Source organism: Phyllopteryx taeniolatus, chromosome 13 (assembly GCF_024500385.1).
Source record: "Phyllopteryx taeniolatus isolate TA_2022b chromosome 13, UOR_Ptae_1.2, whole genome shotgun sequence".
NCBI classification, from domain to species: Eukaryota; Metazoa; Chordata; class Actinopteri; order Syngnathiformes; family Syngnathidae; genus Phyllopteryx; species Phyllopteryx taeniolatus.
In genome coordinates, this window is record NC_084514.1 from 1,826,728 (window position 1) to 1,851,057 (window position 24,330).

Consider the following 24,330-nt stretch of genomic DNA (forward strand, 5'->3'; position numbering starts at 1 on the left):
CCATCACACTTGCATAAAATCATTAAGGCTAAAGATAAATGACTAACAGAAAGCTATTTAATATATTTGTTAAATAGATATTGAACTTTCATCATGACAACTGCATTATAAACTGCATTTAATTACATATCGAACACTGGGATTTCTGTCCCATTTTATCCTCAATGTACAAACCTTTTAAAGACCACTACTCATATTTATGCTTGTGGTTTGGGTAACTACAAGTACTTGTAGCAATTTCTTAGGCTCAGTCGCTAACATTTCCGGTGAATACATTTCAAAATAGAAGTCCAACGTCGAATGCGTGTTAAATCAATTTGTATGAATTTGTTTCTGTTCGCGACCCACCCAGAACAGGTCTGCGAAATGCTCCTTCACGCATGATCTTTCCTCCACTACTGTCGGGGGATATCCTGTGTTTTCCATTAAGTTTCCCTTATTTGCTGTCAAGTGTTGCCAAAACGTTCCCTGCTCTTTGTTCAGTGATTACAGATTAGGAAGATTGTTGAACACATGGAAAATTCCTTTGTTTTGCTTTAAATGTACGGAAGATCAAGTGAAGTAAATGAATTAAAATGGAAACACAGCATACACTATAAGACATACATGGGCATGAATTACACGTGAAATTTTTTTCTTCACACCATCAAATAAGTAATTTGACATAGTGTGTATGAGACCGAAACCTCCCTCACTTTCTTACATTCTAGGTGGAGGAAGCCATGATGGTGGTGGAGGATGACTCTCCGATGGAGGCGGCCTCCACTCCCAGCACCCCGCGGAACCTGTCCGCATGGAACATCACCATCCCTTACATTGATTTCTACGATGACGACGTGAAGAGGGAGAGGATTCCGGTGTTCTGCATTGACGTGGAGCGGAATGACCGGAAAGCAGGTAAAGCAGAGTGAGACTCTTTTGCTTTATCCCCATTGTTTCAACACAAATTGACAGTATATTGGAAAAATCTATGCTGCACCCTGTGAAACAACTTCAAGTCTTCAGTCTTGCTCAGACAGAACAGTAATTACAGTAAAAGTGGGTTATGCGCTTTAGCGTCATGCCGGTTTTCACCATGGAACATTTGCTTAGAATCAAGTTTGAAGTGATGGAATTGGAGGTGCGCTTGGAAGATAAAGAACTATATTACTGACTTACAGAAAATAAATGACGCTCAATAATTTTGGAGAAGTCAGCAAACATGTAGAAGCTATGTTCCTAGTGCCCAACTGCTCTGGGAGAGGATGGCATCAGACAATTGTCACAGCATGCTGACATGACCCAGACGCAAGGAAATGCAGAGTTGCAAGGAGGCAACTTGCCCTTCCTTAGATCATTCAAAAGCTCCAAACTTGCATGCTAAATAGATAATTTGTCGCAATAATCTTTGTTCATAGCATTTCAAAAATATTTACTCAAGCAGAGAAGATCCCTTCGCCAGCCGTCTCCCATTTTCCCTGCGCCTCCCGGTCATGGTCATGTAGAGTGGTGCCGTTTGCACCCGTCTTTCAGACGCGGTATTTAAAGACCCCAAATCAGCCATTGCAATTTATCTCAGGTTTGATAAATCAAATTGTGGGTGCTAAATGAAGCTATTTGGAAATACTTCGCCCGAAATGCGCGAGTCGATCAGCCTCTAAATTTGATTACATGAGGAATTGAGATTGTGCTATTTTTTTTGCATGCGCAGACCATTAGTTAATAAGGCCCTTTGTTTTTTTCCCTCTTTGTGTTTTACCACAGTGGGTCACGAGACCGAGCACTGGTCTGTATACAGGAGATATCTGGAGTTCTATGTTCTTGAGTCAAAGCTAACCGAATTCCACGGTAGGTTTTTTTTTTTTTGCAGAGCTGCAATATGCATTGTCTGGAACAGGGCACCATGTTGGTGACCCGTAATCACGACTCACAACTAATATTCCTGTTGGAGTAAAGTATCAATTTCTCTTGAAATTCTCAACCTCCAGGTTCGTTTCCCGACGCACAGTTGCCTTCCAAGAGAATCATTGGCCCCAAAAATTATGAATTCCTCACATCCAAGAGAGAGGAGTTTCAGGAGTATCTTCAGGTGGGTGTCTTAAGCTATCGGCTGATGAATTCCTTTAGACGGGATCGGAAAAGCTTGCTGAATTTGGACTCGTATTAGTGTCAAGTAAATGCATTGATTTGTAGTCTGTTCCACTGTCTAGCTAAGCACTATTTCACCATTCTCTCACTCTGAGCCAACTTAATTTTGGCATTACAGGGTAACAATGATATACAGATGAAGCAGTCATTTCTGTTGATTCCAGTTCCTCCCACTCCACACACAGCTAAAAGTGCTTGGTACTAATAGGCATTTTAAGTGGGAAGCACTGTGGACTGTCAGAGGGCAGTGTTGTCTAGGAAGCTCTCAGTTTTGAACCACTGGAGCACACTATCACTTTAATGCAGAGAACCTGTGGAAATGTTTGAATTTTTATGAAGTGAGAATGTTTGTCCATAGTTTGCCAGGACAAGAAGCAATTTCATGGTAACAAGCCACAAGGACACATTTATAAATCCATCCATCCATTTTCTTGACCGCTTATCCTCACAAGGGCCGCGGGCTGCTGGAGCCTATCACAGCTGTCTTTGGGCGGGAGACGGGGTACGCCCTGAACCGGTCGCCAGCCAATCGCAGGGCACATAGAAACAAACAACCATTCGCACTCACATTCATACCACGTTCAATTTAGAGTCTTCAGACAACCTACCACGCATGTTTTTGGGATGTGGGAGGAAACCGGAGTGCCCGGAGAAAGGACTTGCACACTGCCAGGACTAAGACAAGAGCGTCTAAAACCCTCTCGGACCCTCCACATCCTGGTCACCAGCTCTTCCAGCTCCTCCCCTCCGGTAGGCGCTACCGATCAATGCAAACTAGAACTAGCAGACATTCCAACAGCGGTACAGAAAATGGATTTCTGGATGGATGGATTACAAAGTTGGGTGATCTGTTATGCGTTTCCTTTGGAATTTCCTGTCGCATCCTACTAAAAGTTTAGTGTATGGTATTGCTCATGCTCTTACCGAAGATTTCCTTTCACATGTTTACTGTGCAGAAGCTCCTGCAACACCCTGAGCTGAGCAACAGCCAACTTCTTGCCGACTTCCTGTCGCCGCACAGTGTGGAGTCTCAGTTCTTGGACAAGATGCTGCCTGATGTGAACCTCGGTACAGTATGAGGCAGACTGTGCGTGTGGACAAGAAGAAGAGAATGTGACTGAAGTCCAGTGAAAGGGATTATTTGAGCAGGGGACTGTGTTAGAAACATGTGTTTGATCAACCTGACATTGAGTTGAGTTGAAAATATATTCGTGACCCCAGATAGAGCCAAACGTCACGGCACGACATGATCCTTCATCACTATGAATAATTATGCTTGTTTTACAGGGAAAATCATTAAGTCAGTCCCCAGCAAACTCATCAAAGAGGTGAGTGATACATTCCTAGTGGTGTACGTGTACGTGTGTGTGTGTGTGTGTGTGTGCAATTTGTTCTCGTCAGTGGTTCTTCAACTTGTTGGAGGAACTGAATCCCACACGTTTCATATGTGCATTTACCAAACACTGGGATGTGACCCTGTGGTGTGGTTTTAACTAAAGCGGAAAAGTGTGGTGAGTTTTAACAGTGTCCAGACTTTATTTTCTACGGCTTCCACAGGGCCAACAGCGCTCCAGTGCAAACTTGCCCGCATTTGGAAGTAATTGCTTAGTGGCCTCCCAGGAAGTAGAATGGATGCTTTTCCCACAGTTTTTTATAATAATAATAATAATAATAATAATAATACTTAATTATTTCATATTTATTGCAATGTATGACTATTTAAAATACAAGTGGTCATAGAGTGAAACACTTATCACAGTATAAGGATCATGCAACAATTAAGACAAGAAGCAAAGTCATTGAAGAAAAAGATTAACAAATAAAGAGGAAAAATTAATTTGCTCGAAAAAAAACATATTATCTTCAAAGAGGGCAAACAATAAATTCTTCCAAGCGAGCACAACATTCCTTTGACTGTTATTGTCAATAAAATCACAGTTTCTGCCAAGAACAATTAACAGATGGACAGTACCAAAATAGGTAAACAACCATTTCAGGGCATTCATCACAAAAGCTACAGTTCACATCAATATCTTTCTGATTAAATCTCATTTCTATTTAAGTTTTAACTGGATAAAATTTATGGAAAAGTTTAAAAGACATTTTGTTAACTTTTTTTGTAATTAGATAGCTGTTTGGTTGCAGTCAGACCTTTTTTCCATGGTACATCATCCACAAACATATTACAATGTGGAGTAACACAGGTTTATGTTGTAATATATTTCTGAAACATTATTTAATATGGGAGTCACAAGAACATTGGACAAACAAGTCTTTTAGCATGAGTGCTAATTCTCAACACTTGTCCACATGGTTCTTAAATGTGTATTATATTTTACAGAATGACTAGATAAACTTACTTCCCCTGCAGTTGTGTCTGTTGGAAATAGACGAGCAGTTTCCCCCCGCTTCATACACGCAGCAGAGGGCTTTTCCCGCTGGTCGAAATCACTGTGGCGGCCCCTCTCCTGTGCCGTCTGATGTCACGGCAACCTTGAGTTGAATAATGTTCAACTCCGAAGCTGCATCACAATGGCGAACGCCCTCATTTCTGTCGTTGCCCCCTCAAAGCACTTACAAAATGAATGGGTTCGTTCAGCGCATGCTGTGCCCCGCTAAGTGCGGTGTGAAAAGGCCTTTATGGACACACGCTGTGTGTGTCTTGACCTTCACCGAACCCTCGGGGTATGATCGAACCCAGGTTAAGAACCACTGGTTTAGAAGAAAAAATGTTAACTTTTTTCCCCTAACTTCAAGATAGCTGGAGGGGAAATGAGTGGATCATGGTTAGGTCACATCAAATTCATAAAATGGATAATAATCATAATAAAATAGGGATCTTTGTTAAATTGTCCCAAAAATAGGTGTTGTTCACAGTCCATTGCTTTTCAAGCTAACCCCTAGATCCTATTAAACTCTTGGAAAGTCAGGATTGTGTGTATGTATTTTAATCACATCTTACCAATCACTTTATTTGCCTTTATTCACCTTATGTTCGACTGCTAACATTTAATAGTGCATACAAAACACTGAATAATACCTTTACTAATAATGCCTGTATAATGAGTTTTAATTTAAAAAAAAACAAAAACAAAACAACAACCTACAATTACTGGACTTGAACTCCATCACCGTCTTTTAAACGTTGAAAGTAAACTGTGTATGTTTTAACAAGACTCATGTTTATGAAGAGTTCATGTTTAGGTTACAGGATCCAACACCACAACAGCAAAGAAAAAAGTTGGCCTATGATTGGCATCCTAAATATTTGGAATGTGTGCCAAGAGGTCCATCCCTTCATGCTTTCTCTGTTGCTGTCATGACTTGATTATTTACCACGATTAACATGAAGCATCTGCACATCCACGCTGCTGCTGGGAATTTTGTTGTGGATAATGACTGTGGGGGGAAGAAAAAAATAAAATAAAACATTAATTGAACTCTCAAAATTAATCAGGGCACCAGCCAAAACATGTCTGTTTGTAACCGTCTGCTGTGCTTTTTCTCCATTAGAAAGGACAGCATCTTGAGCTGTTCATCCAGTCCTACTTCAACTCTTGTGAGTCACCCAAACCCAAACCCAGCCGCCCTGAGCTCACCATCCTGAGCCCCACCTCAGAAAACGATAAGAAGGTTCGCAATGGTTTCTTTCATAAACCAATCAATTCACATCGAGTCAAAATGCTTTGAGAGAGGATCTCAGTATTTGAAGAAATACTTTACAGAAATATACATGTCGCATATATGGGTCAAATAAATTGGAAAATGTAATTAATTTAGGAGAAAAGAATAAGCCGGATAGGCCTAAAAGGAAAAGGAGGAGGAGGACGCGGGACACACATCGAACGAGATCCCTGCTTGTTTCTCCAAAAACCATTACTTTTCAGGAAACCAAAACAAATCTTGTTGAGCCTATCCCAGCTATCATCGGGCAGCAGGCGGGGTACATACAAACATACAACCATTCACACCTACGGGGAATTTAAGTGTCTTCAATGAACCTACCATGCATGTTTTTTGGGGGATGTGGGAGGAAACCGGAGTGCCCGGAGAAAAGCCACGCAGCCACGCAGGCACGGCCGCAGAACATGCAAACTCCACACAGGCGGGGCCGGGAATGGAACACCCCGGTCCCCAGAACTGTGACGCAGACGCTCTAACCAGTCGGCCACCGTGCCGCCAGACATTAACATTGCAATCATAAAAGAGAGACATTTTCAACACTTTGTTGGTCAATAATGTGTAAAATAACACACACATGGGGACTGACCATTTGTATAGATTTGTGAAAAAAATATGAAATTTACAAAATGAAGACATTGGAGATTTCGGCCCGATGCCATTGATAGGCAGTTCAGCATTATAGTGTGAGGAAATTTTTACTGAACGTTTCCATTCCATTTGCTGCAGCTCCAATAAATCGCCATATAAATCCCTTTTTATTTGCTTTAGCTCTTCAACGACCTCTTCAAAAACAATGCAAACAGGTCTGAAATGGCAGAAAAGAGGCACAACCAGAACTACTTCATGGAAATCCTCACTGTGGAGGGGGTGTACGACTATTTAATGTATGTAGGTAAGTGTTTGTATCCCCAGAATCCACATGTAATATCGAATCAAAATAACAAATATGACACTGTGTAAAATCATAACTTCTTTAATCCATGATAGTTCAGCAGCTTTAGCAAATGACTACTTGTGCTTCTCTGTTGTTTGGCAGGCCGAGTCGTCTTCCACATTCCTGACTGGTTGCACCACTTGTTGATGGGTGGAAGGATCCTGTTCAAGAACACACTGGAGGCTTATACTGATTACTACCTTCAACACAAACTGAACCACGTGGTGGAAGAGCACCGCCTGGTCTCCCTCATCACCCTGCTGAGAGGTGACATCTCACACTGTCCATCAACAAAATAGTTTATGAGCTTATTTCACATTTTACATAAATACCAGTATGTAAGCAAACGGTAAACAATATTCTAGTTGAATGAGATGGGCCGGTATATAGATCTGAAACCTTACCGGAGAAAAGCTACCAATTCTCTGCAGATGTTGTCAGTTGTGACCAAAAACACAATTTGGTTCCTTTGAACTGCACAGGATCACCACAATGTATTTCAAATGTTAATACATGAGTGGATGAAAACTAAATGTCTTCAATTCTAATATTTGGTATCTGTGATCAAAAGATAAAATGTCAACACCCTCTAAATTAATACCCATGTTCTGCACACACAAGAAAATGGAAATGTTAAGGGAAAATATTAGGGCAGTGTTTTAAAAAGTGTAATATTTGATAAAGTGAAAAGAAAAATACATCCTATATTAGCGCAGGGGTCACAAACACCGTAACCGCAAGATTAGTAGTAGAAATAGCTCAGTTAGTCACTATTAGTGGCTTGTAAAAATGGGACATTGTGATTTCTTACAAATGTTGTCCAAGTTACCATTTGAAAATGGAAACATTTGCATGTTCATTTTTGTTTCTTAGCTTGTTCAATCATAGTTTATAATAATTTTAAGCAATCATTAACATGATCAGTGTCTTCTCATCGATGAATATAATTGATTTTAAATATTAACATCTAATTAAAGGTCTTTTGAGCAAATGTGTTATTTCAGAAGTGTTTATCAAAGTGCCTCTGCGTTAATCAGTACACAAGAAGTAGCTCTCAATTTCAAAAAGGTTTGTGACCCTGGATATGGTGTGTAAACATAAAACAAAAAATCATGGAAAAATGTCTGGTTGCTTCCCTAGATGCTGTTTTCTGTGAGAGCAGTCCACCTCGCTCAGCTCAAGATAAGCAGAGGAGAGCAAAAAGGACGTTTGCAGAGATGATGAGATACATTCCTGGTAATTTCCTGTCAGCGTTTTCCCCTCACAAGACACAAAGATGTCTAAAAGGCTGGCTGCCAATTCAAAAGCCGTTTCTCTGCAGACTTTCTGGGGAAATGTATCGGCGAAGAGGCCAAGTATGAAGGCATATGTCTCCTCTTTGATGGGCTGCAGCAGCCAGTTGTCAACAAGCAGGTAACAACAATCGCCCACGCCATCGCATGCTTGCCTCACGTCCTCTTCTTCCGCCTACTCCACTCTTGAATAGCCTCTCCTGTTAAGGTGAAATATGGACTTCACTTAGCTGTCGGAAATACTGTGTGCTATTACATGGATGTGAATATGCTTGAGGAAAATGGAATGTCTGCATTTAATAGAGCGAACCATAATAATCAGAATTTAGTGCAAGCCCCAATGTCAAACACCAAAATATGTTCACAACAAAACAAAAAACAAAAACCAAACGTGGAATTCAAAACGTCATCACACATGACCTAACGTGAGCCGTCGACACATGCACACTGCAGGGGGTGTGCAAAATATGGCCTGCAGCCAACATATGGGCCGCTCTGTTCTTTCATCTGGCCTGCCCAGAATTGAGAATTATCAAGTCGTATAATATTTGACTTGTTTTGTCCAAATTAATGAATCACATTAATTGGTTAATTTATTTCTTGTAAATAATAAACACTTTTCATATACATTTAACATTTGTATTTATTTTATTAAATAATTGGTTGCATTATTTATTGTAAATGGTAAAATACAAAATAGTAAGATCAAACATTTACAATTTAAAACAGTTTTTATGTATTTTATTCATTGGTTAATTCATTATAATTGTAAGTAATAGCATGAAAACATGAGTGATTATTTTATTATTAAAAATATCTTTTAAAATATATTTTACTTACACATTCTAACTATCTACGAATGACCTGGCAAATCTGTACATTTTAAACATCAAATGTGGCCTTTGAGTACAAAAATGTGTCCACCTCCGATCTAAACGACAAACTTGTGATGCCACCATTGAAAGGTACCAGTGATGTGTGTAATGATTACTATAGAGCAGGAAATAGAACTTAAGAGAGAGAGGAAATCTTATGACAGTATACATAACACTTATTAATTACAGCAACGCACGATACCACTACGGGACAATATCACTCTATAAAGACCTTTCTGTTACCTCTCCATTGAAGTGCCAGGCGTCTTCGAAGGGTGTGTCGTTTTACTTCATTTCATTATACAGCGGTTAACTTATGTTTGAACATTTTGTGGGAAATTCCCAAAAGAATTGTGTTCAACATTGGAAAATCCACTGTAATTCTTTGCATGATTTACACTATGATAAATAATTTGTGCTTTTGTGGATGGATTTCAAATGTCGAACATCTGGAACATATTATGCAGAGCAAAAAAAAAAAAAAAAAAAAGATTTACAGTGGATACGGAAATTATTCAGACTCCCTTAAATGTGTCACTCTTGCAAGCAGTCCCCCTGTCCCTGCAGCTGAAAAACACCCCCACAGCATGATGCTGCACTGTTGGGACTGTGCCTGGTTTTTTCTCCACACATACAGCTTAGAATTAAAGCCAAAAAGTTCTATCTTGGGCTCATCAGACCAGGGAATCTTATTTCTCACCATCTTGGGAGTCCTTCAGGTGTTTTTGAGCAAACTCCATGCGGACTTTCATGTGTCTTGCACTGAGTGAGGAGAGGTTTCCGTCGCGCTACTCTGCCATAAAGCTCCGACTGGTGGAGGGCTGCAGTGATGCTTGACTTTCTAGAACTTTCTCCCTTCTCCCGACTGCATCTCTCCGGAGCTCAGCCACAGTGATCTTTGGGTTCTTCTTTATATCTCTCATCCAGGCTCTTCTCCCCCGATTGCCCACTTTGGCCGGACGGCCAGCTCTAGGAAGGCTTCCGGTCGTCCCAAACGTCTTCCATTTAAGGATTATGGAGGCCACTGTACTCTTAGGAACCTTAAGTGCAGGACAAATTTTGAGCTCCTCAGGCAGTTCCTTTGACCTCGTGATTCTCATTTGCTCTGACATGCACTGTGAGCTGTAAAGTCTTATGACGACAGGTGTGTGGCTTTCCTAATCAACTCCAATCAAACACAGCTGCACTCCAATGAAGGTGTAGAACCAGCTCAAGGATGATCAGAAGAAGTTAAACCCGAGTTAAATATATCAGTGTCACAGCAAAGGATCTGAATACTTTGACGACTTATGGCTGTGTGATATTTCAGTTTTTCTTTTTTTAATACATCTGCAAAAAATGTCAACAATTCCATTTTTTTCTGTTAGTATGGGGTCCTGTGTGTACATTAATGAGGAAAAAATGAACTTCAATGATTTTAGCAAAGGGCTGCAATATAATAAAGAGTGAAACATTTCAGGGGGTCTGAATACTTTCCATGCCCACTGTATATAGCTCATTTCCTACACAAGGTAACTGAATGTGCTTTACATGAGGATGTAAGCATTTCAAAATAAAGACAAAGAAAATAAAACAGCTTAAAACATTTAAAAACAAAGAGGAAAAAAATAATATAGAAATGTCTGTCTCTGTATGTGCCCTGCGACTGACTGGCGACCAGTGTGCGACCAGGGTGTAGTCTAGTCTGCCTTTCGTCCGAAGCAAGCTGTGATGGGATAAGTGGTGTAGAGAATAGACGGATGGATTGTTGTGGGTTAATTGGAGGACATTTTGGTTCATCCAGTCATTTGTTTTAGACTGACGCGACACGTCAATTGAACTGTGGTCATACGGAGACATCAAGGTCAACAGCCTCACTGTTTATCATATTTTGTTGTTTTTGCCATTCCAGCTGACCTATGTTCTTTTGGATATTGCTATTCAAGAACTTTTCCCCGAGCTGAACAAGGTAAACACATGCTAGTTATTTGTGTGTTATCAATAAACAGTGCTTAACATATTTATTACACCAGCACCACCCTAATGATTTCTTAGGATGTCAAATTATAGTGTATACACTTACAACCTAAAAAAAACAAAACATATTTTAGTGGTTGAATGTCGATTTATTCCTGGCTTCTCAGGGAATCCCAGTGCGCTAATTTCCAAATTGGTTGAAACTTGGAAGAGATGTATAAACCCATAAATATACATTGATCATATCATATCATATCCTCTCAGCAGGTGCAGAAAGAGTCTTCAATCAGTGCTCCTTGGATGTGAATCGGTACAACTGACAAAAACTAACAATTTCAATGCACGTTTAATGCACTTTTATGTCTACGGAGGCATTTGTTGGTCTTTTCTTCTGCTGTAACATGTACTTGAATATATAAAATAAAATAACAGCATTGCACCGGCAATACAGAAATGTTGAATGATTATTCTTGACTGTAAAAGTAAACCGATACATGAAGAAATGAAAGAATACAGCCGCTATAAAATACTATCAACCAATCGAAGAAATCATCCACCAAACCTGGAATTCAAATTCTTATTAAACTGTCAAAATATTTCAATAATATTCTTACTTTTTATTGTTGGTGTATTTCATTTGTGTTATGTTATGATGACAGTTTAGAAATGTAGTTACCTTTTGGAGTGGACGAAATTGTCATTTTCTTACAAGAACAAACAAAATGTTTGTTTGTAAACACCCTAAAGCAGTTCTGAGCAAAAAGAATTGCAAAATTAAATGCTTTTCTTTTAACTAAGACAGTATTAGATTAGGTAAATACTGGATATTTGAACATGATTTAGTCAGAGTACTGGATACATTGCTATACTGACTCTTAAACAAACCCGAGTAAAATAGAACTTGTACATTACATCTGACATGGCAGTGTTTGTAATGACATAATATCCTACTTGTGAAAATAAAGATCATACATCAAGTCATCATAGTCACTGTCAAACAAAACTGTTATATTAAAAGTAAGTTAAAGCACAAATAAAACGGTAAAATCATGCTTGTTGGTTATCCGTAAGAAAATTAATGTTTGCATATCTCTGCATTTGAGAACATTTAGTGCAATGCTAAAATGAAGACTATAGATCATCAACGCTATATAAACCGTGTCAGTTACAATCGCAGCAAATTTTGAAGCTTGTTTGTTAATTTTTGGAAATTGTTATATGGCTTGTCAGACAATTGAAGCAATGCAATCATACCACACAGTGCAACAAATATTACAAACAAAATACATTTGGCGTGAATGTACTTAGAGCAAAGTAACACGCTAAATGAACTCATGGTATAGAAATACTTTCATGACTATCTAAAGATTCGTTTGCAATGGTACACTGAAAGCATATATAAGCTACAGGACACCTGAGTGAGTAATTAATTAAGATTAATAAAGTATATTTAGATTAAATAGCTATAGCTATTCAATTACTGTATAATATCTTTATAAACCAGGTCGTACTATCCAAACAAATATACACACATGCTTGTTTTTGTTTTTTTTCAACACTTTTTAAACCAAATAGTTCCTTTCAATTTCATCGGTGGAGCTTATGAAAAACAATACTACTACTACTACTGGCAGATACAGTGCATCAAAAGCAATAGATGTTCTTGTAATAGGACATGCTTTGTTTTGAGTGGGTGGATATTGTCAAGTTAAGATGCGCCATGGTGTGAGTCAAAAGTGTAGCAATGATGGCAAAAGCTGTTTCGGTATGTGCAAACTAGGAGCAGATGGGTACTCTTTCCACATTAAATGTGTGAGCATTTTACTCCAGAAAAAAAAACAGGCATTTAGCAGGGGGGGGGTTCACCTTTTAAATCCGCTGTACTGAAAATGTATTATTTCATGAAATATTTTTAGAATTATGGGACGTATCTTGCTGGCTATTGAATCTCCCCTGAGAATGAACCTACCTGGCTGTTTCTGATCATAGTTTCCCAATCAGAGTGTCGGAGAGAGGCTTAAACACAACAATAGCAGGGTGAGGCTTTGGGCCAAAAACGCCGCAGAATTATTTTGCGCTAAAATGCTCCTGAACTTGATCCGTCCTTCCACAGCTGGGTAGACACGCTTCATGTCGGAGATATATTTGGACAAAACTGAAATGTCCATATCACCTGCAAGAGGCAAAAAAAAAAAAAAAAAAAGAGATATTTTGTATTTTATAAAAGAAATGTACATTTGCAAGGCAACCTTTGGTGTTTTTGACTCCTCCTGATAAGTGGTTTTGAATCCCCTAAAACTAAACACTTTGTGAAAGCTAGTATCCTGCATACAAATAATTTTTGTCCAGACCTGATTCATGAGTTTGTTTTCAAAAAATAATTCTGTTGAGCCACAATTAAAAACCAATGTCTGAATTTCCTATGTTTTTCAAATGTATTATTACTTTCGTCAGAGTTATTTATGTGACCACTGTGGCGTTTTCTTTCATTAACAGAGGGGTACCAACAATTTTGTCCACATATGTATATTTAATGCCTTGGAAACCATTTTGTACCCTTCTCCTGACTTACACCATGAACAATGAGATCCCTCTGATGCCGTGGAAGCTCTCAGCAGACCATGGCTACAAAAAACGAGAGGAAAATCTGTACCACGAGAACATCTGCACTTTTGTTACTCGGAGGCACTTAAAGGGTGGCAGGTGTGTGCTGACTCCAATTCAGTGAGTTTGAATGTGAATGGTAAACTCTGACTCAGCCACATCCCCAGTTATGAGGGTGTGGACAAACCACATTATTTCAGTTATTTATTTTTACTTCCTGTTTCTATGAACAGATTATAGGTCACATTTATGGTGGAATAAGTTTTGAAATTATTGAGCTTGGTCTCATTTTTTAATATCACCAATACATGGCGTTTGAACAGGGATGTGTTATCTTATCCTATCCAAGCTGACTTTGGGCGAGGATGCCCCCCTGACTAATGGACCATGACTTGGTGGCCATTTGCACTTCCATCAAAGGTCCTTCTGGTTTCTCTCACTTAAAACTGTTTAATTTGGTTGGCAGTTGAGTCAAATCTGCTGAGGAAGGAGAAATGTGTTTGCAAATTGTCTCTTTCGAGTGTTCAAAGTCTCTGGACAGTCTTTGGAATGTGGGAAGAAAACGTAGTGGGAGAATCCACTTAAGCACTATGATGCCCTAAACGTACCCCGTTTCAAGCATGTGCTGCCCCGAGTGCATCATGTTTCAACTGTTAACTTTCTTTACCGCCAACTTTTGCAATGAACTTTGCAAAAAGGCATGCATTGATGTCTTCTACCAAGTACATTTAGGAGAAATCGCTACTAACTTTGTTATTGTAAACATTGCAGCAGATAAGACTTTGAGACATTGCAGAGACTGAAGCTAAACTCAGCTAAAACGTTGTCCCCTCTACTCACCAGTATTATGCTTGAGCATCTCCCTCTTGAACATGGTGTAGCCGTCACCTCCGCCCACTAGGTAAGAAGGCATGACCACAGGGTAGGTCTTCTCCAGGTCCAGTGGTTCGTACTTTGGCACTCTGCACTGGGTGCAGAGCACAGACAAGGATGCGACCCGCTGGTTTACTGGCTTTGAGAGGTCATACTCTACATGGATGCCTACAAAGGTAGAAAAAATTGGATGTTTGGTAAGAAAAACAGACCTGGGTGTATACTCAGTGCGATGCAGATCTTCCAATCGTATTTGTGTTTGTTCGGTTAGTATGTTATCTCCTTGTTAATTATAGAATCATTTTGAAATTTTGATTGTGGGTTGGAAATGGTTCTTCCTTGGCCTATACAACAACCTTCCATAAAGGTAAGTGTCAATCGCTTCTGTACTTTTTGTGCAACCGAACTGGCCAATGCTCAAAACTGTAACAAACTGCGATCAATGATTAACTTGATAATACTGAGATTGTAAAACAACGCTAGTTGATGAGCAACAAGACCTGACACTTGCAGGAATTCTCCATGCATGCCTCCATATCTGTGAACAGAGTATTCAAAAGCCTTTTTCATGGTTGACCCCTTTATCTGGATCAAGTCCACAGTTTGTTGAAATGGTAAGACGGTGAGGATCTCCTCCATTGTTATGGTACCTGAGAGTAAAGAGTCAGACAAAAACAACACAAATATAAGACAAAGCTGTGTCGCGCCCGCAGACCTAATGCCTATCCACTGCACGGTACTGACTTGACTCGCCACATTATTACTCATTATTATTTTGTTTCCATTGGGGGGTGAAACGGCTCCTTTTCTACTACCTAGTCACCGTGACGATCTGATACGATATGGGGGATGTAAACAACTGTTGGTCGCTCATTCGTCAAGTAGATTCATCCTAACCTTTGAGGATACATGGCTTGAAATGATAAAAGCACTTCTGTTAGCTGACCCAGTTGTATCATACTCTACAGTCTCCACTTTGTTGTAGTGGTCTGTTTCCTCAGTCACGTCCTGAATAACTTGCCTCGCTACTGCGGCCGTTGGCCACCTGCCAAGAAGTGCAGTGCATGCAGTAAATACAGACAACTCCTCGCACTGATGCTTCGGGGCGAAACTCCAATCTGAGGCGAACTGTTACGGCGCAGTGGAAAAGCATCAAAAAAGTGTCCACTTCATAGTTTACCATTTTTATAGCGTTCATCAATTGCTGTGCGAATGGCTCCGCTGTTCAATATGCATACGCCCACATGATTCCACTGCAGCTCATTAGATTCTTTTAAATTGTGGTTAACCTAACGTCACAAAAGCAAAGAACAATGTGAGAGATTGGAACTGTGCTTTTCAACTCATCACCCTTGTCTCTGCAGCCATTTAAAACCTACAAGCCCACAAGAGCTGACAGGCTGAACATGCACAGACGGCAACCGAAGTTGGTGTCAAAGCTGGTGGGCCAAGCATGCCGTCTCATGGTTAACCACGCAGTTTGTTAGGCTCACAGTTTACAGAAGTTCTGACGTATTACCATGGCATCGCAAATCAAGTTTCCAAGGTTGCATTCCCGAAAACGACACTCCTCAAAGGTCCCATTGAGGTAAACTAATGTCTGGCCGACATACTGCAACGAGTACTGATCCAGCTCCTTCTTCCACTTCTCGACATCAGCAAGGATATTGGGATCTGGAGGTTAAAAAAGCTCAATGAAAACATCAAACAAGCTTTTTGCGGTGTTAATGAGATGTTTTGGTGTCAATTACTGCAGTCTACCTTGAGGTATGCTGCTGTCCAACAGGATAGGGTTTCCAACTGCTTGGACAACATTTCCAGCCTCATCAAAGGTGACCTTCAAGTAGCCCAGGTATTTTCCAAAGGCATATGCCTGAACCACTGGCACATTTCTGCCATCATCTGACATCACCATGAATGGGTACGGACCTGCTGGCACTTCCGTAGATGGAGCGGGTCCTATAGAGCGGAACAATACAACCTTTATTACTAAGTTACTAACCCTTGTGCCGGACTGATCGATCCAAATATCGATACCGATGTTGTGATTGATATAGATAGGTGTCAGTATCATGAGATCGACACTCGAGTTATGGTTTCTCTTCCACAGTATATGCACTGCTGCAGTCTTTATCAGAGAGGTGTAACTTAGCTGACACGTAGCGTGTCCAACTTAACTGCCGCTTCCGGCAGTCCCCCCCCCCCTCTCTTTTTGAGGTTGCGCCACCCGTCACGTGACTCGGCGGCACCAGGCAAACAAGCAAATAAGCGTAGCCAACGTGACCCGGCCAGCAACATGCACATAAACAGCAGCACAGAAAAACCGAGTCGAGGGATGCAGAGAGGAAGAGGAACGCCGTGTGCCTTCCTTTTCAGGCCGCAAGTTCGAGAAAGTCAATCTGTAAAAAGCGGGTAAAATATTGTGGAAACAAACAAATGTACAAATCGCAGGCAGAGTTTTCTGCTATGGGCCTTTCAGTTTGGCAGTCGTGGTGAAAGTAGCATTTTTGTCATCCTCAGCAGCCAAAACAAAAAGTATCAATTAGGCTTTGACCTTGATGTGTTATGGAAATGAATGGCACAAATGTCCTAATATAATGCATCTTATATTTAATCGAATAATATACACTTTAGTGTTTACTGTGAAAGAGGTACTGTCTACTTGCTATATTTACACTATAGTAAGTAAACAAAAACATTTATGATAAAGTATTTTCTACTTACTTATACTGTAAACATTGCCCAAATCCTTTCCTAGTATTTAATGAACATTCGGTAAAAAGGTGCAAATTTTCCTGAAAATTCATTCAGATTTAGTCCTTTTTTTTCAATTTCATGATGCATCATCCTCAATTGTGAAAAAGTATCAGTATCGTGGCGGCACGGTGGACGACTGGTTGCCACATCTGTCTCACAGTTCTGAGGACCCGGGTTCATATTCATATTCATATTCATATTCCTCGCCTGTATGAGGTTTGCAAGTTCTCCCTGTGCCTGTGTGGGTTTTCTGATAGTGGGTTGATTGAAGACTCTTAAGTTGTGAATGTGTGCGCGAATGGTTGTTTGTTTTTCATGTGCCCTGCGATTGGCTGGCGACCAGTTCAGGGTGTACCTCGCCTCTCGCCCAGAGTCAACTGGGTTAAGCTCTAGCACGCCCGCGACCCTGGTGAGGATAAGCGCTCTGAAAAATGGGTGGATGAATGCATATCGGTATCGTCATCCACAAAACTGGCCTCATATTTACTTGCTATCGAATCAATATTAAATCTTGCAGTATCGCACACCACTACTATATATGGATTCTGGCTAAATCTATCATTTTATTACCTCCAGCAAGGTGGTTATGCTTTCGCAATCATGTTTGATTAATCAAAAAACCTAAAAGAGGGGGTGCGTATTTAACAAGGCAACAGATTTTTAACATTTTCTTAATTCTTCGAAGTCTTACTTGATGGCCTTTAACAAGACAACAAATGACGTAAGGCTTAATCATCATAAATGTATTGTTTCCCACAGAATGACATTATCAATCCATCCCTTTTCTCCAATGCTTGTCCTCACAGGTGAGCTCGAGACGATCGCGGATGACTTTGGGCAACACTCAGGACTCAATTGCAGGGCACATATTTGACAAACAACAATTGACTCATTCATTCGTGCCTATGGGCAATTCTCTGGTCTTCAATTAACATAAGAAGCGTGTTTTTGGAATGCGCGAGGAAGCAAGCGTACCCACGCACTCATAGGGAGAATATGCAGATTCTACACAGGAATGGCAGAGCCGAGATTTGAACCAAGAACCTCTTTCCTGTGATGCAACCGTGCCTCCGCCTTTTGCCCAAATATTGTTAATTCTTTTTGTTCAGAATTTGGCCCTAAAAAACAATATTACCAAGTTAAGTGCTACTGTAGTGGATGTCCAATGACGATATACCATGACAATCATATTGTGCAAGAAATCAAAAAGAAGAACATACATGTAGAGCTGGTCAACATCTGGATTTGCATTCAATGAACCCATTTTAAAGGGAGACTGCAGTTTTCTGTTTTGTTTTTTGTTTTTTGCAGTAAGGCTGAAAACTGCAATCTCCCTATTTAAGTGCACACTGTGGATCTGTGGTTAAAACCCATTAGCAATATAGAGTATGTACTGGATACATTCCAGCCTCTGTTGGATTGATCTAAAACCAGGACTGTAGGGGTATTGACTGAAGAAAGAAGATAAATATGTACCAGAATATAGGAATGTGTTTGTGTGTCCTCCAATGACCACATCGACTCCTCTCACTCGCTGAGCAATTATTTGATCAATGTCAAAACCAGAGTGTCCCAGGGCGATTATCTTGTTATAGCCAAGTGTGTGCAGTTTGTCAACTTCAATCTGCAGGGATGCCACCTCATCATCAAACTTTAGGTGTGGTCCTAATATGCAAACACAGGAAGGAAGGAAAGGTTCAGCAACAAGATAGTTCAGCTAAATGAATATACAAACAGCTCTTGAGCAATGAACCTACCCTACCTTTTAAAAATAGAAAGCCATATAGAAGTCCATTACCAAATTAAGACAATTTTGCCATTGCAAAATTGATTTGACAGTAAATGTGTTAAGGGACATGTAAATGTAGAAATGACAAAGTAAACAAATGTACAGTATTTACAAATTGTGCATGAATAGCAACCTCTTCATCAGTTCAATGGTATTTGTGTCTGCAGCACGATTTTAAGCAATGTATTGTAATTACATTCAGAGTGGAGACGTAGACTTTTAAAGGCGAACAAATGATATTTTTTACAATATTTTTTAGCATGATATTACGGTGATTAACAGCTTTCTACACTTTTATGACAATGCACTAAGCATGAAAAGACCTTATTTTCAGCAATCGACAGTGTCCCACCCTATTCGGGGGATGAGCACTCCGAGCCCTGACGTGAATAGCGAAGAATCTGTGAATAATTGATACAACCCAAAGAGGGTTATAATTGTATATTTTTTTCTTAAAACGTTTCAAATTTAGTTTGTGTTTGTGCCGAGAAGGTTGTGTTGCTGAAGTTCTGTTTTTTTTGTTTCATTATAAATACAGATACGCATGTATGTACAGTTTATATGATTTGTTATTAGGCCTGTTATTTGGATACATTTATATAACAGGTAATTCATATAGAATATTTTATTATTGGATTAATATGTTAAGTCAAAACTAAATCGTGGCCAAGAGGTAGGACTAGACTTGCTACTCCTTTTTGAACATGTGAACTGTGCGGAAGTATGACATTTATTGCCACTTTATTTATTTCATTTGATTCAATAAAGCAATCAAATCAAATTGCTTGCAGATGCCACAAGATGACGGCAAAGCATAACTTTGGTCTGAATGAAGCTCCTCAACTCCACCATAGTTCCTTGGTACCATGATGCCCATTGACGACGGCAAAGCACTACTTTTGTCGAAATGAAACGATCAACTCATGTCACCATAGTTACTTGGAGCCAAGAGGCCACAAGATGGTGCTCAAGCAGCACTTTTTTTGCTTTGGCCTGAGCACAAAAAAAACAGCAAATAGGTGAGTTTTTCAGCAACTAAATAAGGATAGGTTCCAAGAGAATTTACGAATAGCTAAGCTCGTGAATGAAAAACCGCAAATATGTGACCGTTATGTGTCAGCAAATGGTGAGTACACACTTTGTTTTGGCATATTATGGTTAACCTCATTTACACTGATTTTAACAGCTTAACACTTATATTAACAGTTTAAGTGTGTGATGCATGAAGTCATCTCGCCTTCAGAAATCTTGCCTCTCTTCTGCTTGCGTACGCGTCGTACTATTTTTACGAGACAGCGGCTATCATATTTTTACACTTGTATCAAAGTTCTGAAGGTTTTGATAAATGCCCGAGGACTCGGCTTCAGCAATCCTCCCGCTCCAGTTCCTAATACCCTGCTCATACATACCAGTACTGTATACAATAACACATTCAAAAACAATCAATTGTATGCATAGCAGCATAAAAGGAACTGGATGGGGATGATTGGTTTCTGCTATGCTAAAGCATTCATTCCAAATTTGTCAAATTATTTACAAAGGAAAAATTGCAATCTTCTTTACAGTGACATTTGTAAGACCTTTGCTGACAGATTTAAGGATTTGGTACCAGTATCATGTATTATGGATATATTTCAAAGTCAATATAAATCCGCCTGTTTCTAGGGGGCGGCCCCATCTCATGCAAGTGAGCCCGCCCTCGACCTGGTCACATACTCCTGGGCCAATGGGAAGTTGACATTTTCAGAACGAGGCAGATAACAATTCATTTCTTACTGGTGGCCAAGCACTCCAGAGACCCAACTATTTGTATACAGTCCAGCCATCTGTTTGCTGTAGCTTTTGTCCTCAATAGGGTTGCGGATGAGCTGGAGCCGATTTTAGCTGACTGGGCAAAAGGAGGGGGGGCATATTTTTACACTTGGCCGCCAGTTGATAATATTTAATGGTTAGTTTGTATTCCATTTCATTATCTCCGATGAGTAAAATGATTGTATATTCAACCAATTAGAGGTTGATCATTGCTTTGGACCCGAGACACGATTGGCTCTATTGAGCAGTGTTCTGAATTAATTTTTTAGTGTGATATTTCCAGTGGTGCGAAAAATACGAAGTACAAACGCTTCATTACTCTAATTAAATGGATTTTTCCTGAATCTGCACTTTACATGAGTATTTATTTTTCTGCCGACTTTGTGCTTTTACTCTCTTATCCTATAAACCTCACCATTAACACTTTCTCACATTTCTCTCTCGTTTAAACGCGTTTAAAGTTCAAACCTTTGTAAGAAAAATAAGTACATTATTATTATTATTGTTAATATTATTGTATAACGAAACAAAGGTCAAAACCCGTTTTAAGGCCCAAACATTTTTTTTTCGAAATAACAAATGTAATTTTAATGAACAACGTATGAGGTTGGAAACATAATTATTAATTGTGACTCGCGTGTATTTCACGCTTCCTCTGGCCGTCCTTCATGCCACCTTCAATAGTTGGCACCTTCCTTTGCCTTTTGGGTGCGACCGCAGGTGGCCTTGTCGGTGCAGCATGTTTCGTCGACATTGTTGGTTATGTCTGGGAGAAAACTTGCAAACAGGAGGCACTTTAGAGTCACACTGCTAGCATTCAAACACTAATTTAAATTTAGCAAGCTGAACGCATTCTGTGCTGTACAGGAGTGCTGTACAGGAGACATGGCGCGGAGAAGATGGATTCAAATTGGTCTACAGTGCCGTAGCCAATCAGGATGCAGAATACAAGGCGGGTTTGTACGCTGTAAAAAACAGCATTCAGAATTGCACTGTAAAAAAATCCACGAGGTCGTGAATCCGCGATAGTCGAACCGCGTAGTAGTCAGGGTTGATTGTATTTCCTGTCCATCGCCTTTTTAAAGAGTATTGTTGGACTTGTGGCACATACATTGTCATGTGCCAATCTAAAACCCACCAACGTCTAATCTGAAAAAACACAATACAGGTAAGGTGTATTTTTCAGTTTTTATCATGAGTTAATTGAGCAGATACACACTGTAGCTGTTAAAACGTATCCAGGTGCTCACACAGGACCCGTTGTCAGTCAAGTCTTGATTATCCTGTCCAAAGTTTGCTTGTAGCAAAGCTGTCAGGTATGAATACGGTGCTCGTTAAGAAAAGAGGGATACTATTTTGTGTGCAGTTGATTTTCCTTGTGCAAAGTTTTCAGAATGGACGTTGTATATAATTGGCAGCAAAACAAAAAAAAAACACGCGCACACACACACACACACACACATATATATATATATATATTTCTTTTTTAATTTGACCTAAGTCAAGGAGTAGAATGAGTATTTCTACCAGAGTATTTAATTTTTTAGACCAGTATCACCTCTGGATATTCCTGATTTGCTGCTGTGGTCTTGTGTGAGATGTACTGTGCATCTTCCGCTTCCTAATATGGAAGAGACTACAGTGTTAACTGAGATGACGGCAATGGATCGGCTCAACTCACTGGTGAGCTACAATACGAAATGAACGGCGATACTGTACTCGGGAAGCTTTTTTACCTGGCATCGACAAGAAGGGGGTCTCTACGGTGGTGTATCCCACCACGGCCACCTTCTCCGAGCCGACGCTCAGTACCGCGTGAGGCCGGTAATAGCGGCTCAAGTTCGCGGCCAGAGTCCGGTCCGGTCTGATGTTGGAACTCACCACTGTGCAATTAACATTCTGCAGGAAAGGAGCGATAAGACCCTCCACTCCGTTGTCGAACTCGTGGTTCCCGAAAGCCTGTGACGAAAAAGAAAAAACAAAGAGAGAGGGGGGGGGGAGTTGTTTCCACTTGCAAGACTTTGACCTGTCAACTTTTTAAAAGACATTTACCATCGCGTCATAGCCAAGTTTGTTCATAAAGTAAGCCGCTTCCTCGCCTTTGTAGTAATTAAACCACACGGTGCCTTGGAACTGGTCGCCGGCGTCCAGTAGCAAGACATTCTTGTCGTCTCTGCGGATCTGCGACACTTGAGTGAAGCGTCGCGCCACGCCAGCGTAGCAGCGACCCCCGGCTGGGCACTTGGCAGAGTCCACGCTGGTCTCCTCGATGCGCGCGTGGTTGTCGTTGGTGTGCAGCAGGGTCAGGTCGAAGCTCGAAGCCCGGTGCCAGGTATCGAAAAGCAGAAAGTACAGGCAAGTCGAGAGTAGCTTCCACGAGACACTCATTTTTCGTGTGAGCGGCTTTGGTGACCGCGAGAAATGACAGAGAGGGAAAAAAAAAGAAAAGGCGTGGGCTTCACTTTCAGCTGTGGGTTGGCTATTGCCAATTAGAACCTTCTTTTCAGGAGTTTTTTTTCCCCCGTACGTCATCACCTTCGATCTGTTTCGACCAGGGGTCACCGACATTTCAAAATGAGAGCTGTTTCTTGGCTAGGCTAAGCATATGGCTTCCAGTTTAATACACACTTGTGAAATAAAACGAAATGCTCAAATGTCCTTTTTTTTTTTTTTTAAATTGTTAATAATATATTCATCTGTGTGCAGGCACTGATTATGTTAATGATATCTCACAATAAATTGTCAAGAATTATTTTAACAGGGTGGGAAACATAAAGTAAATATCAACATGAAACACTATATTTCTGTAAACTGTTTATATTGTCAAATGATCACTTTTACAATATCCATTTTCTTCCGCGCTTATCCTCACTAGGGTCACAGGTATGCTGGCGCCTATCCCATCTAACTGCGGACGGGAGGCGGGGTACACGCTGAACTGGTTGCCAGCCAATCGCAGGGCGCATATAAACAAACAACCAGTCACAATTTAGAATCTTCAATGAACCTACCATGCATGTTTTGGGGGATTTGTGCGCAGGGAAAACCCACACAGGCATAGGGAGAACCTGCAAACTCCACAAAGGCGAAGCCGGATTTGAACCCGGGTCCACAGAACTGTGAGGCAGATGTGCTAACCAGTCGCACACCGTGCCGCCACGTTTACAATAGTCCCAAGAAAATCACAATGTCCCATCACTGGTCAGCTCATTTTAGAACAGGCCCGCCTGCTACTCAGTGTGGTCCCTGGGGGCTACCTTGTGCCCGCAGACACCATGCTGCTGACCTCTGCTTTAGACATTCCGAGGTTACAAAAGATGTCGTGTGGCACAAGAAGTTATGCTCAGTTACTGCTATGGCAAATAGACTGCACTTATATAGCACTTTATCTACACTATCACAGTCACCCATTCACACACACATTCATACACTAATGGGCGACTGCCTTTCGGTCACTGGACAACCCGCTCTACCTACTCAGCCACAGCCGCCTGTTGTACTTAGGTTGACAAAGTTTTATATTTATGCCGTAGAAAGTGTTTTTCACAATGACTGTAGGAAGCAAGTGGGCCAATTGGTTAGCACATCTGTCTCACAATTCAGAGGTTGTGGGTTCAAGTTCTGGGT

General features: G+C 40.5%; 2 protein-coding genes across 15 annotated transcripts in view; one reads left to right on the forward strand and one right to left on the reverse strand.

Annotated features, from left to right (window-relative positions):
* snx14 (sorting nexin 14) overlaps nt 1-11,314 on the forward strand; it is a 24,738-nt gene extending 13,424 nt beyond the window's left edge. For 8 of the 13 annotated variants that reach the window (XM_061795996.1, XM_061795993.1, XM_061795997.1 and 5 more), the window contains 12 exons: nt 711-897; nt 1,744-1,827; nt 1,968-2,068; nt 3,084-3,195; nt 3,415-3,455; nt 5,641-5,760; nt 6,580-6,703; nt 6,848-7,012; nt 7,886-7,981; nt 8,067-8,158; nt 10,804-10,860; nt 11,133-11,314. In XM_061795996.1, the coding sequence (XP_061651980.1) occupies nt 711-897; nt 1,744-1,827; nt 1,968-2,068; nt 3,084-3,195; nt 3,415-3,455; nt 5,641-5,760; nt 6,580-6,703; nt 6,848-7,012; nt 7,886-7,981; nt 8,067-8,158; nt 10,804-10,860; nt 11,133-11,174 (1,221 nt within the window). In that variant the 3' untranslated portion in view covers nt 11,175-11,314. Of the gene's footprint in view, nt 1-710; nt 898-1,743; nt 1,828-1,967; nt 2,069-2,717; nt 2,878-3,083; nt 3,390-3,414; nt 3,456-5,640; nt 5,761-6,579; nt 6,704-6,847; nt 7,013-7,885; nt 7,982-8,066; nt 8,159-10,803; nt 10,861-11,132 lie in introns of those variants that run through there. The other 5 variants (XM_061795998.1, XM_061796000.1, XM_061796002.1 and 2 more) reach the window with 3 other exon arrangements.
* nt5e (5'-nucleotidase, ecto (CD73)) lies at nt 6,769-23,784 on the reverse strand. Of its 2 annotated transcripts, XM_061796007.1 has the most exons (10): nt 22,756-23,784; nt 22,440-22,662; nt 18,579-18,767; nt 16,107-16,304; nt 15,865-16,019; nt 15,526-15,634; nt 14,846-14,995; nt 14,313-14,513; nt 12,838-13,041; nt 6,769-8,237 (listed from the first exon to the last, which is right to left on the reverse strand). In XM_061796007.1, the coding sequence occupies exons 1-9, from the start codon at nt 23,269-23,271 to the stop codon at nt 12,866-12,868; spliced, it is 1,917 nt and encodes a 638-aa protein (XP_061651991.1). In that variant the 5' UTR covers nt 23,272-23,784; the 3' UTR covers nt 6,769-8,237; nt 12,838-12,865. The 2 variants fall into 2 exon arrangements, with proteins under 2 accessions (XP_061651991.1, XP_061651990.1); XM_061796006.1 differs by lacking the exon at nt 6,769-8,237 and having other exon boundaries at nt 12,428-13,041; nt 22,756-23,782.
* Between the last annotated feature and the right edge of the window lie 546 nt (nt 23,785-24,330).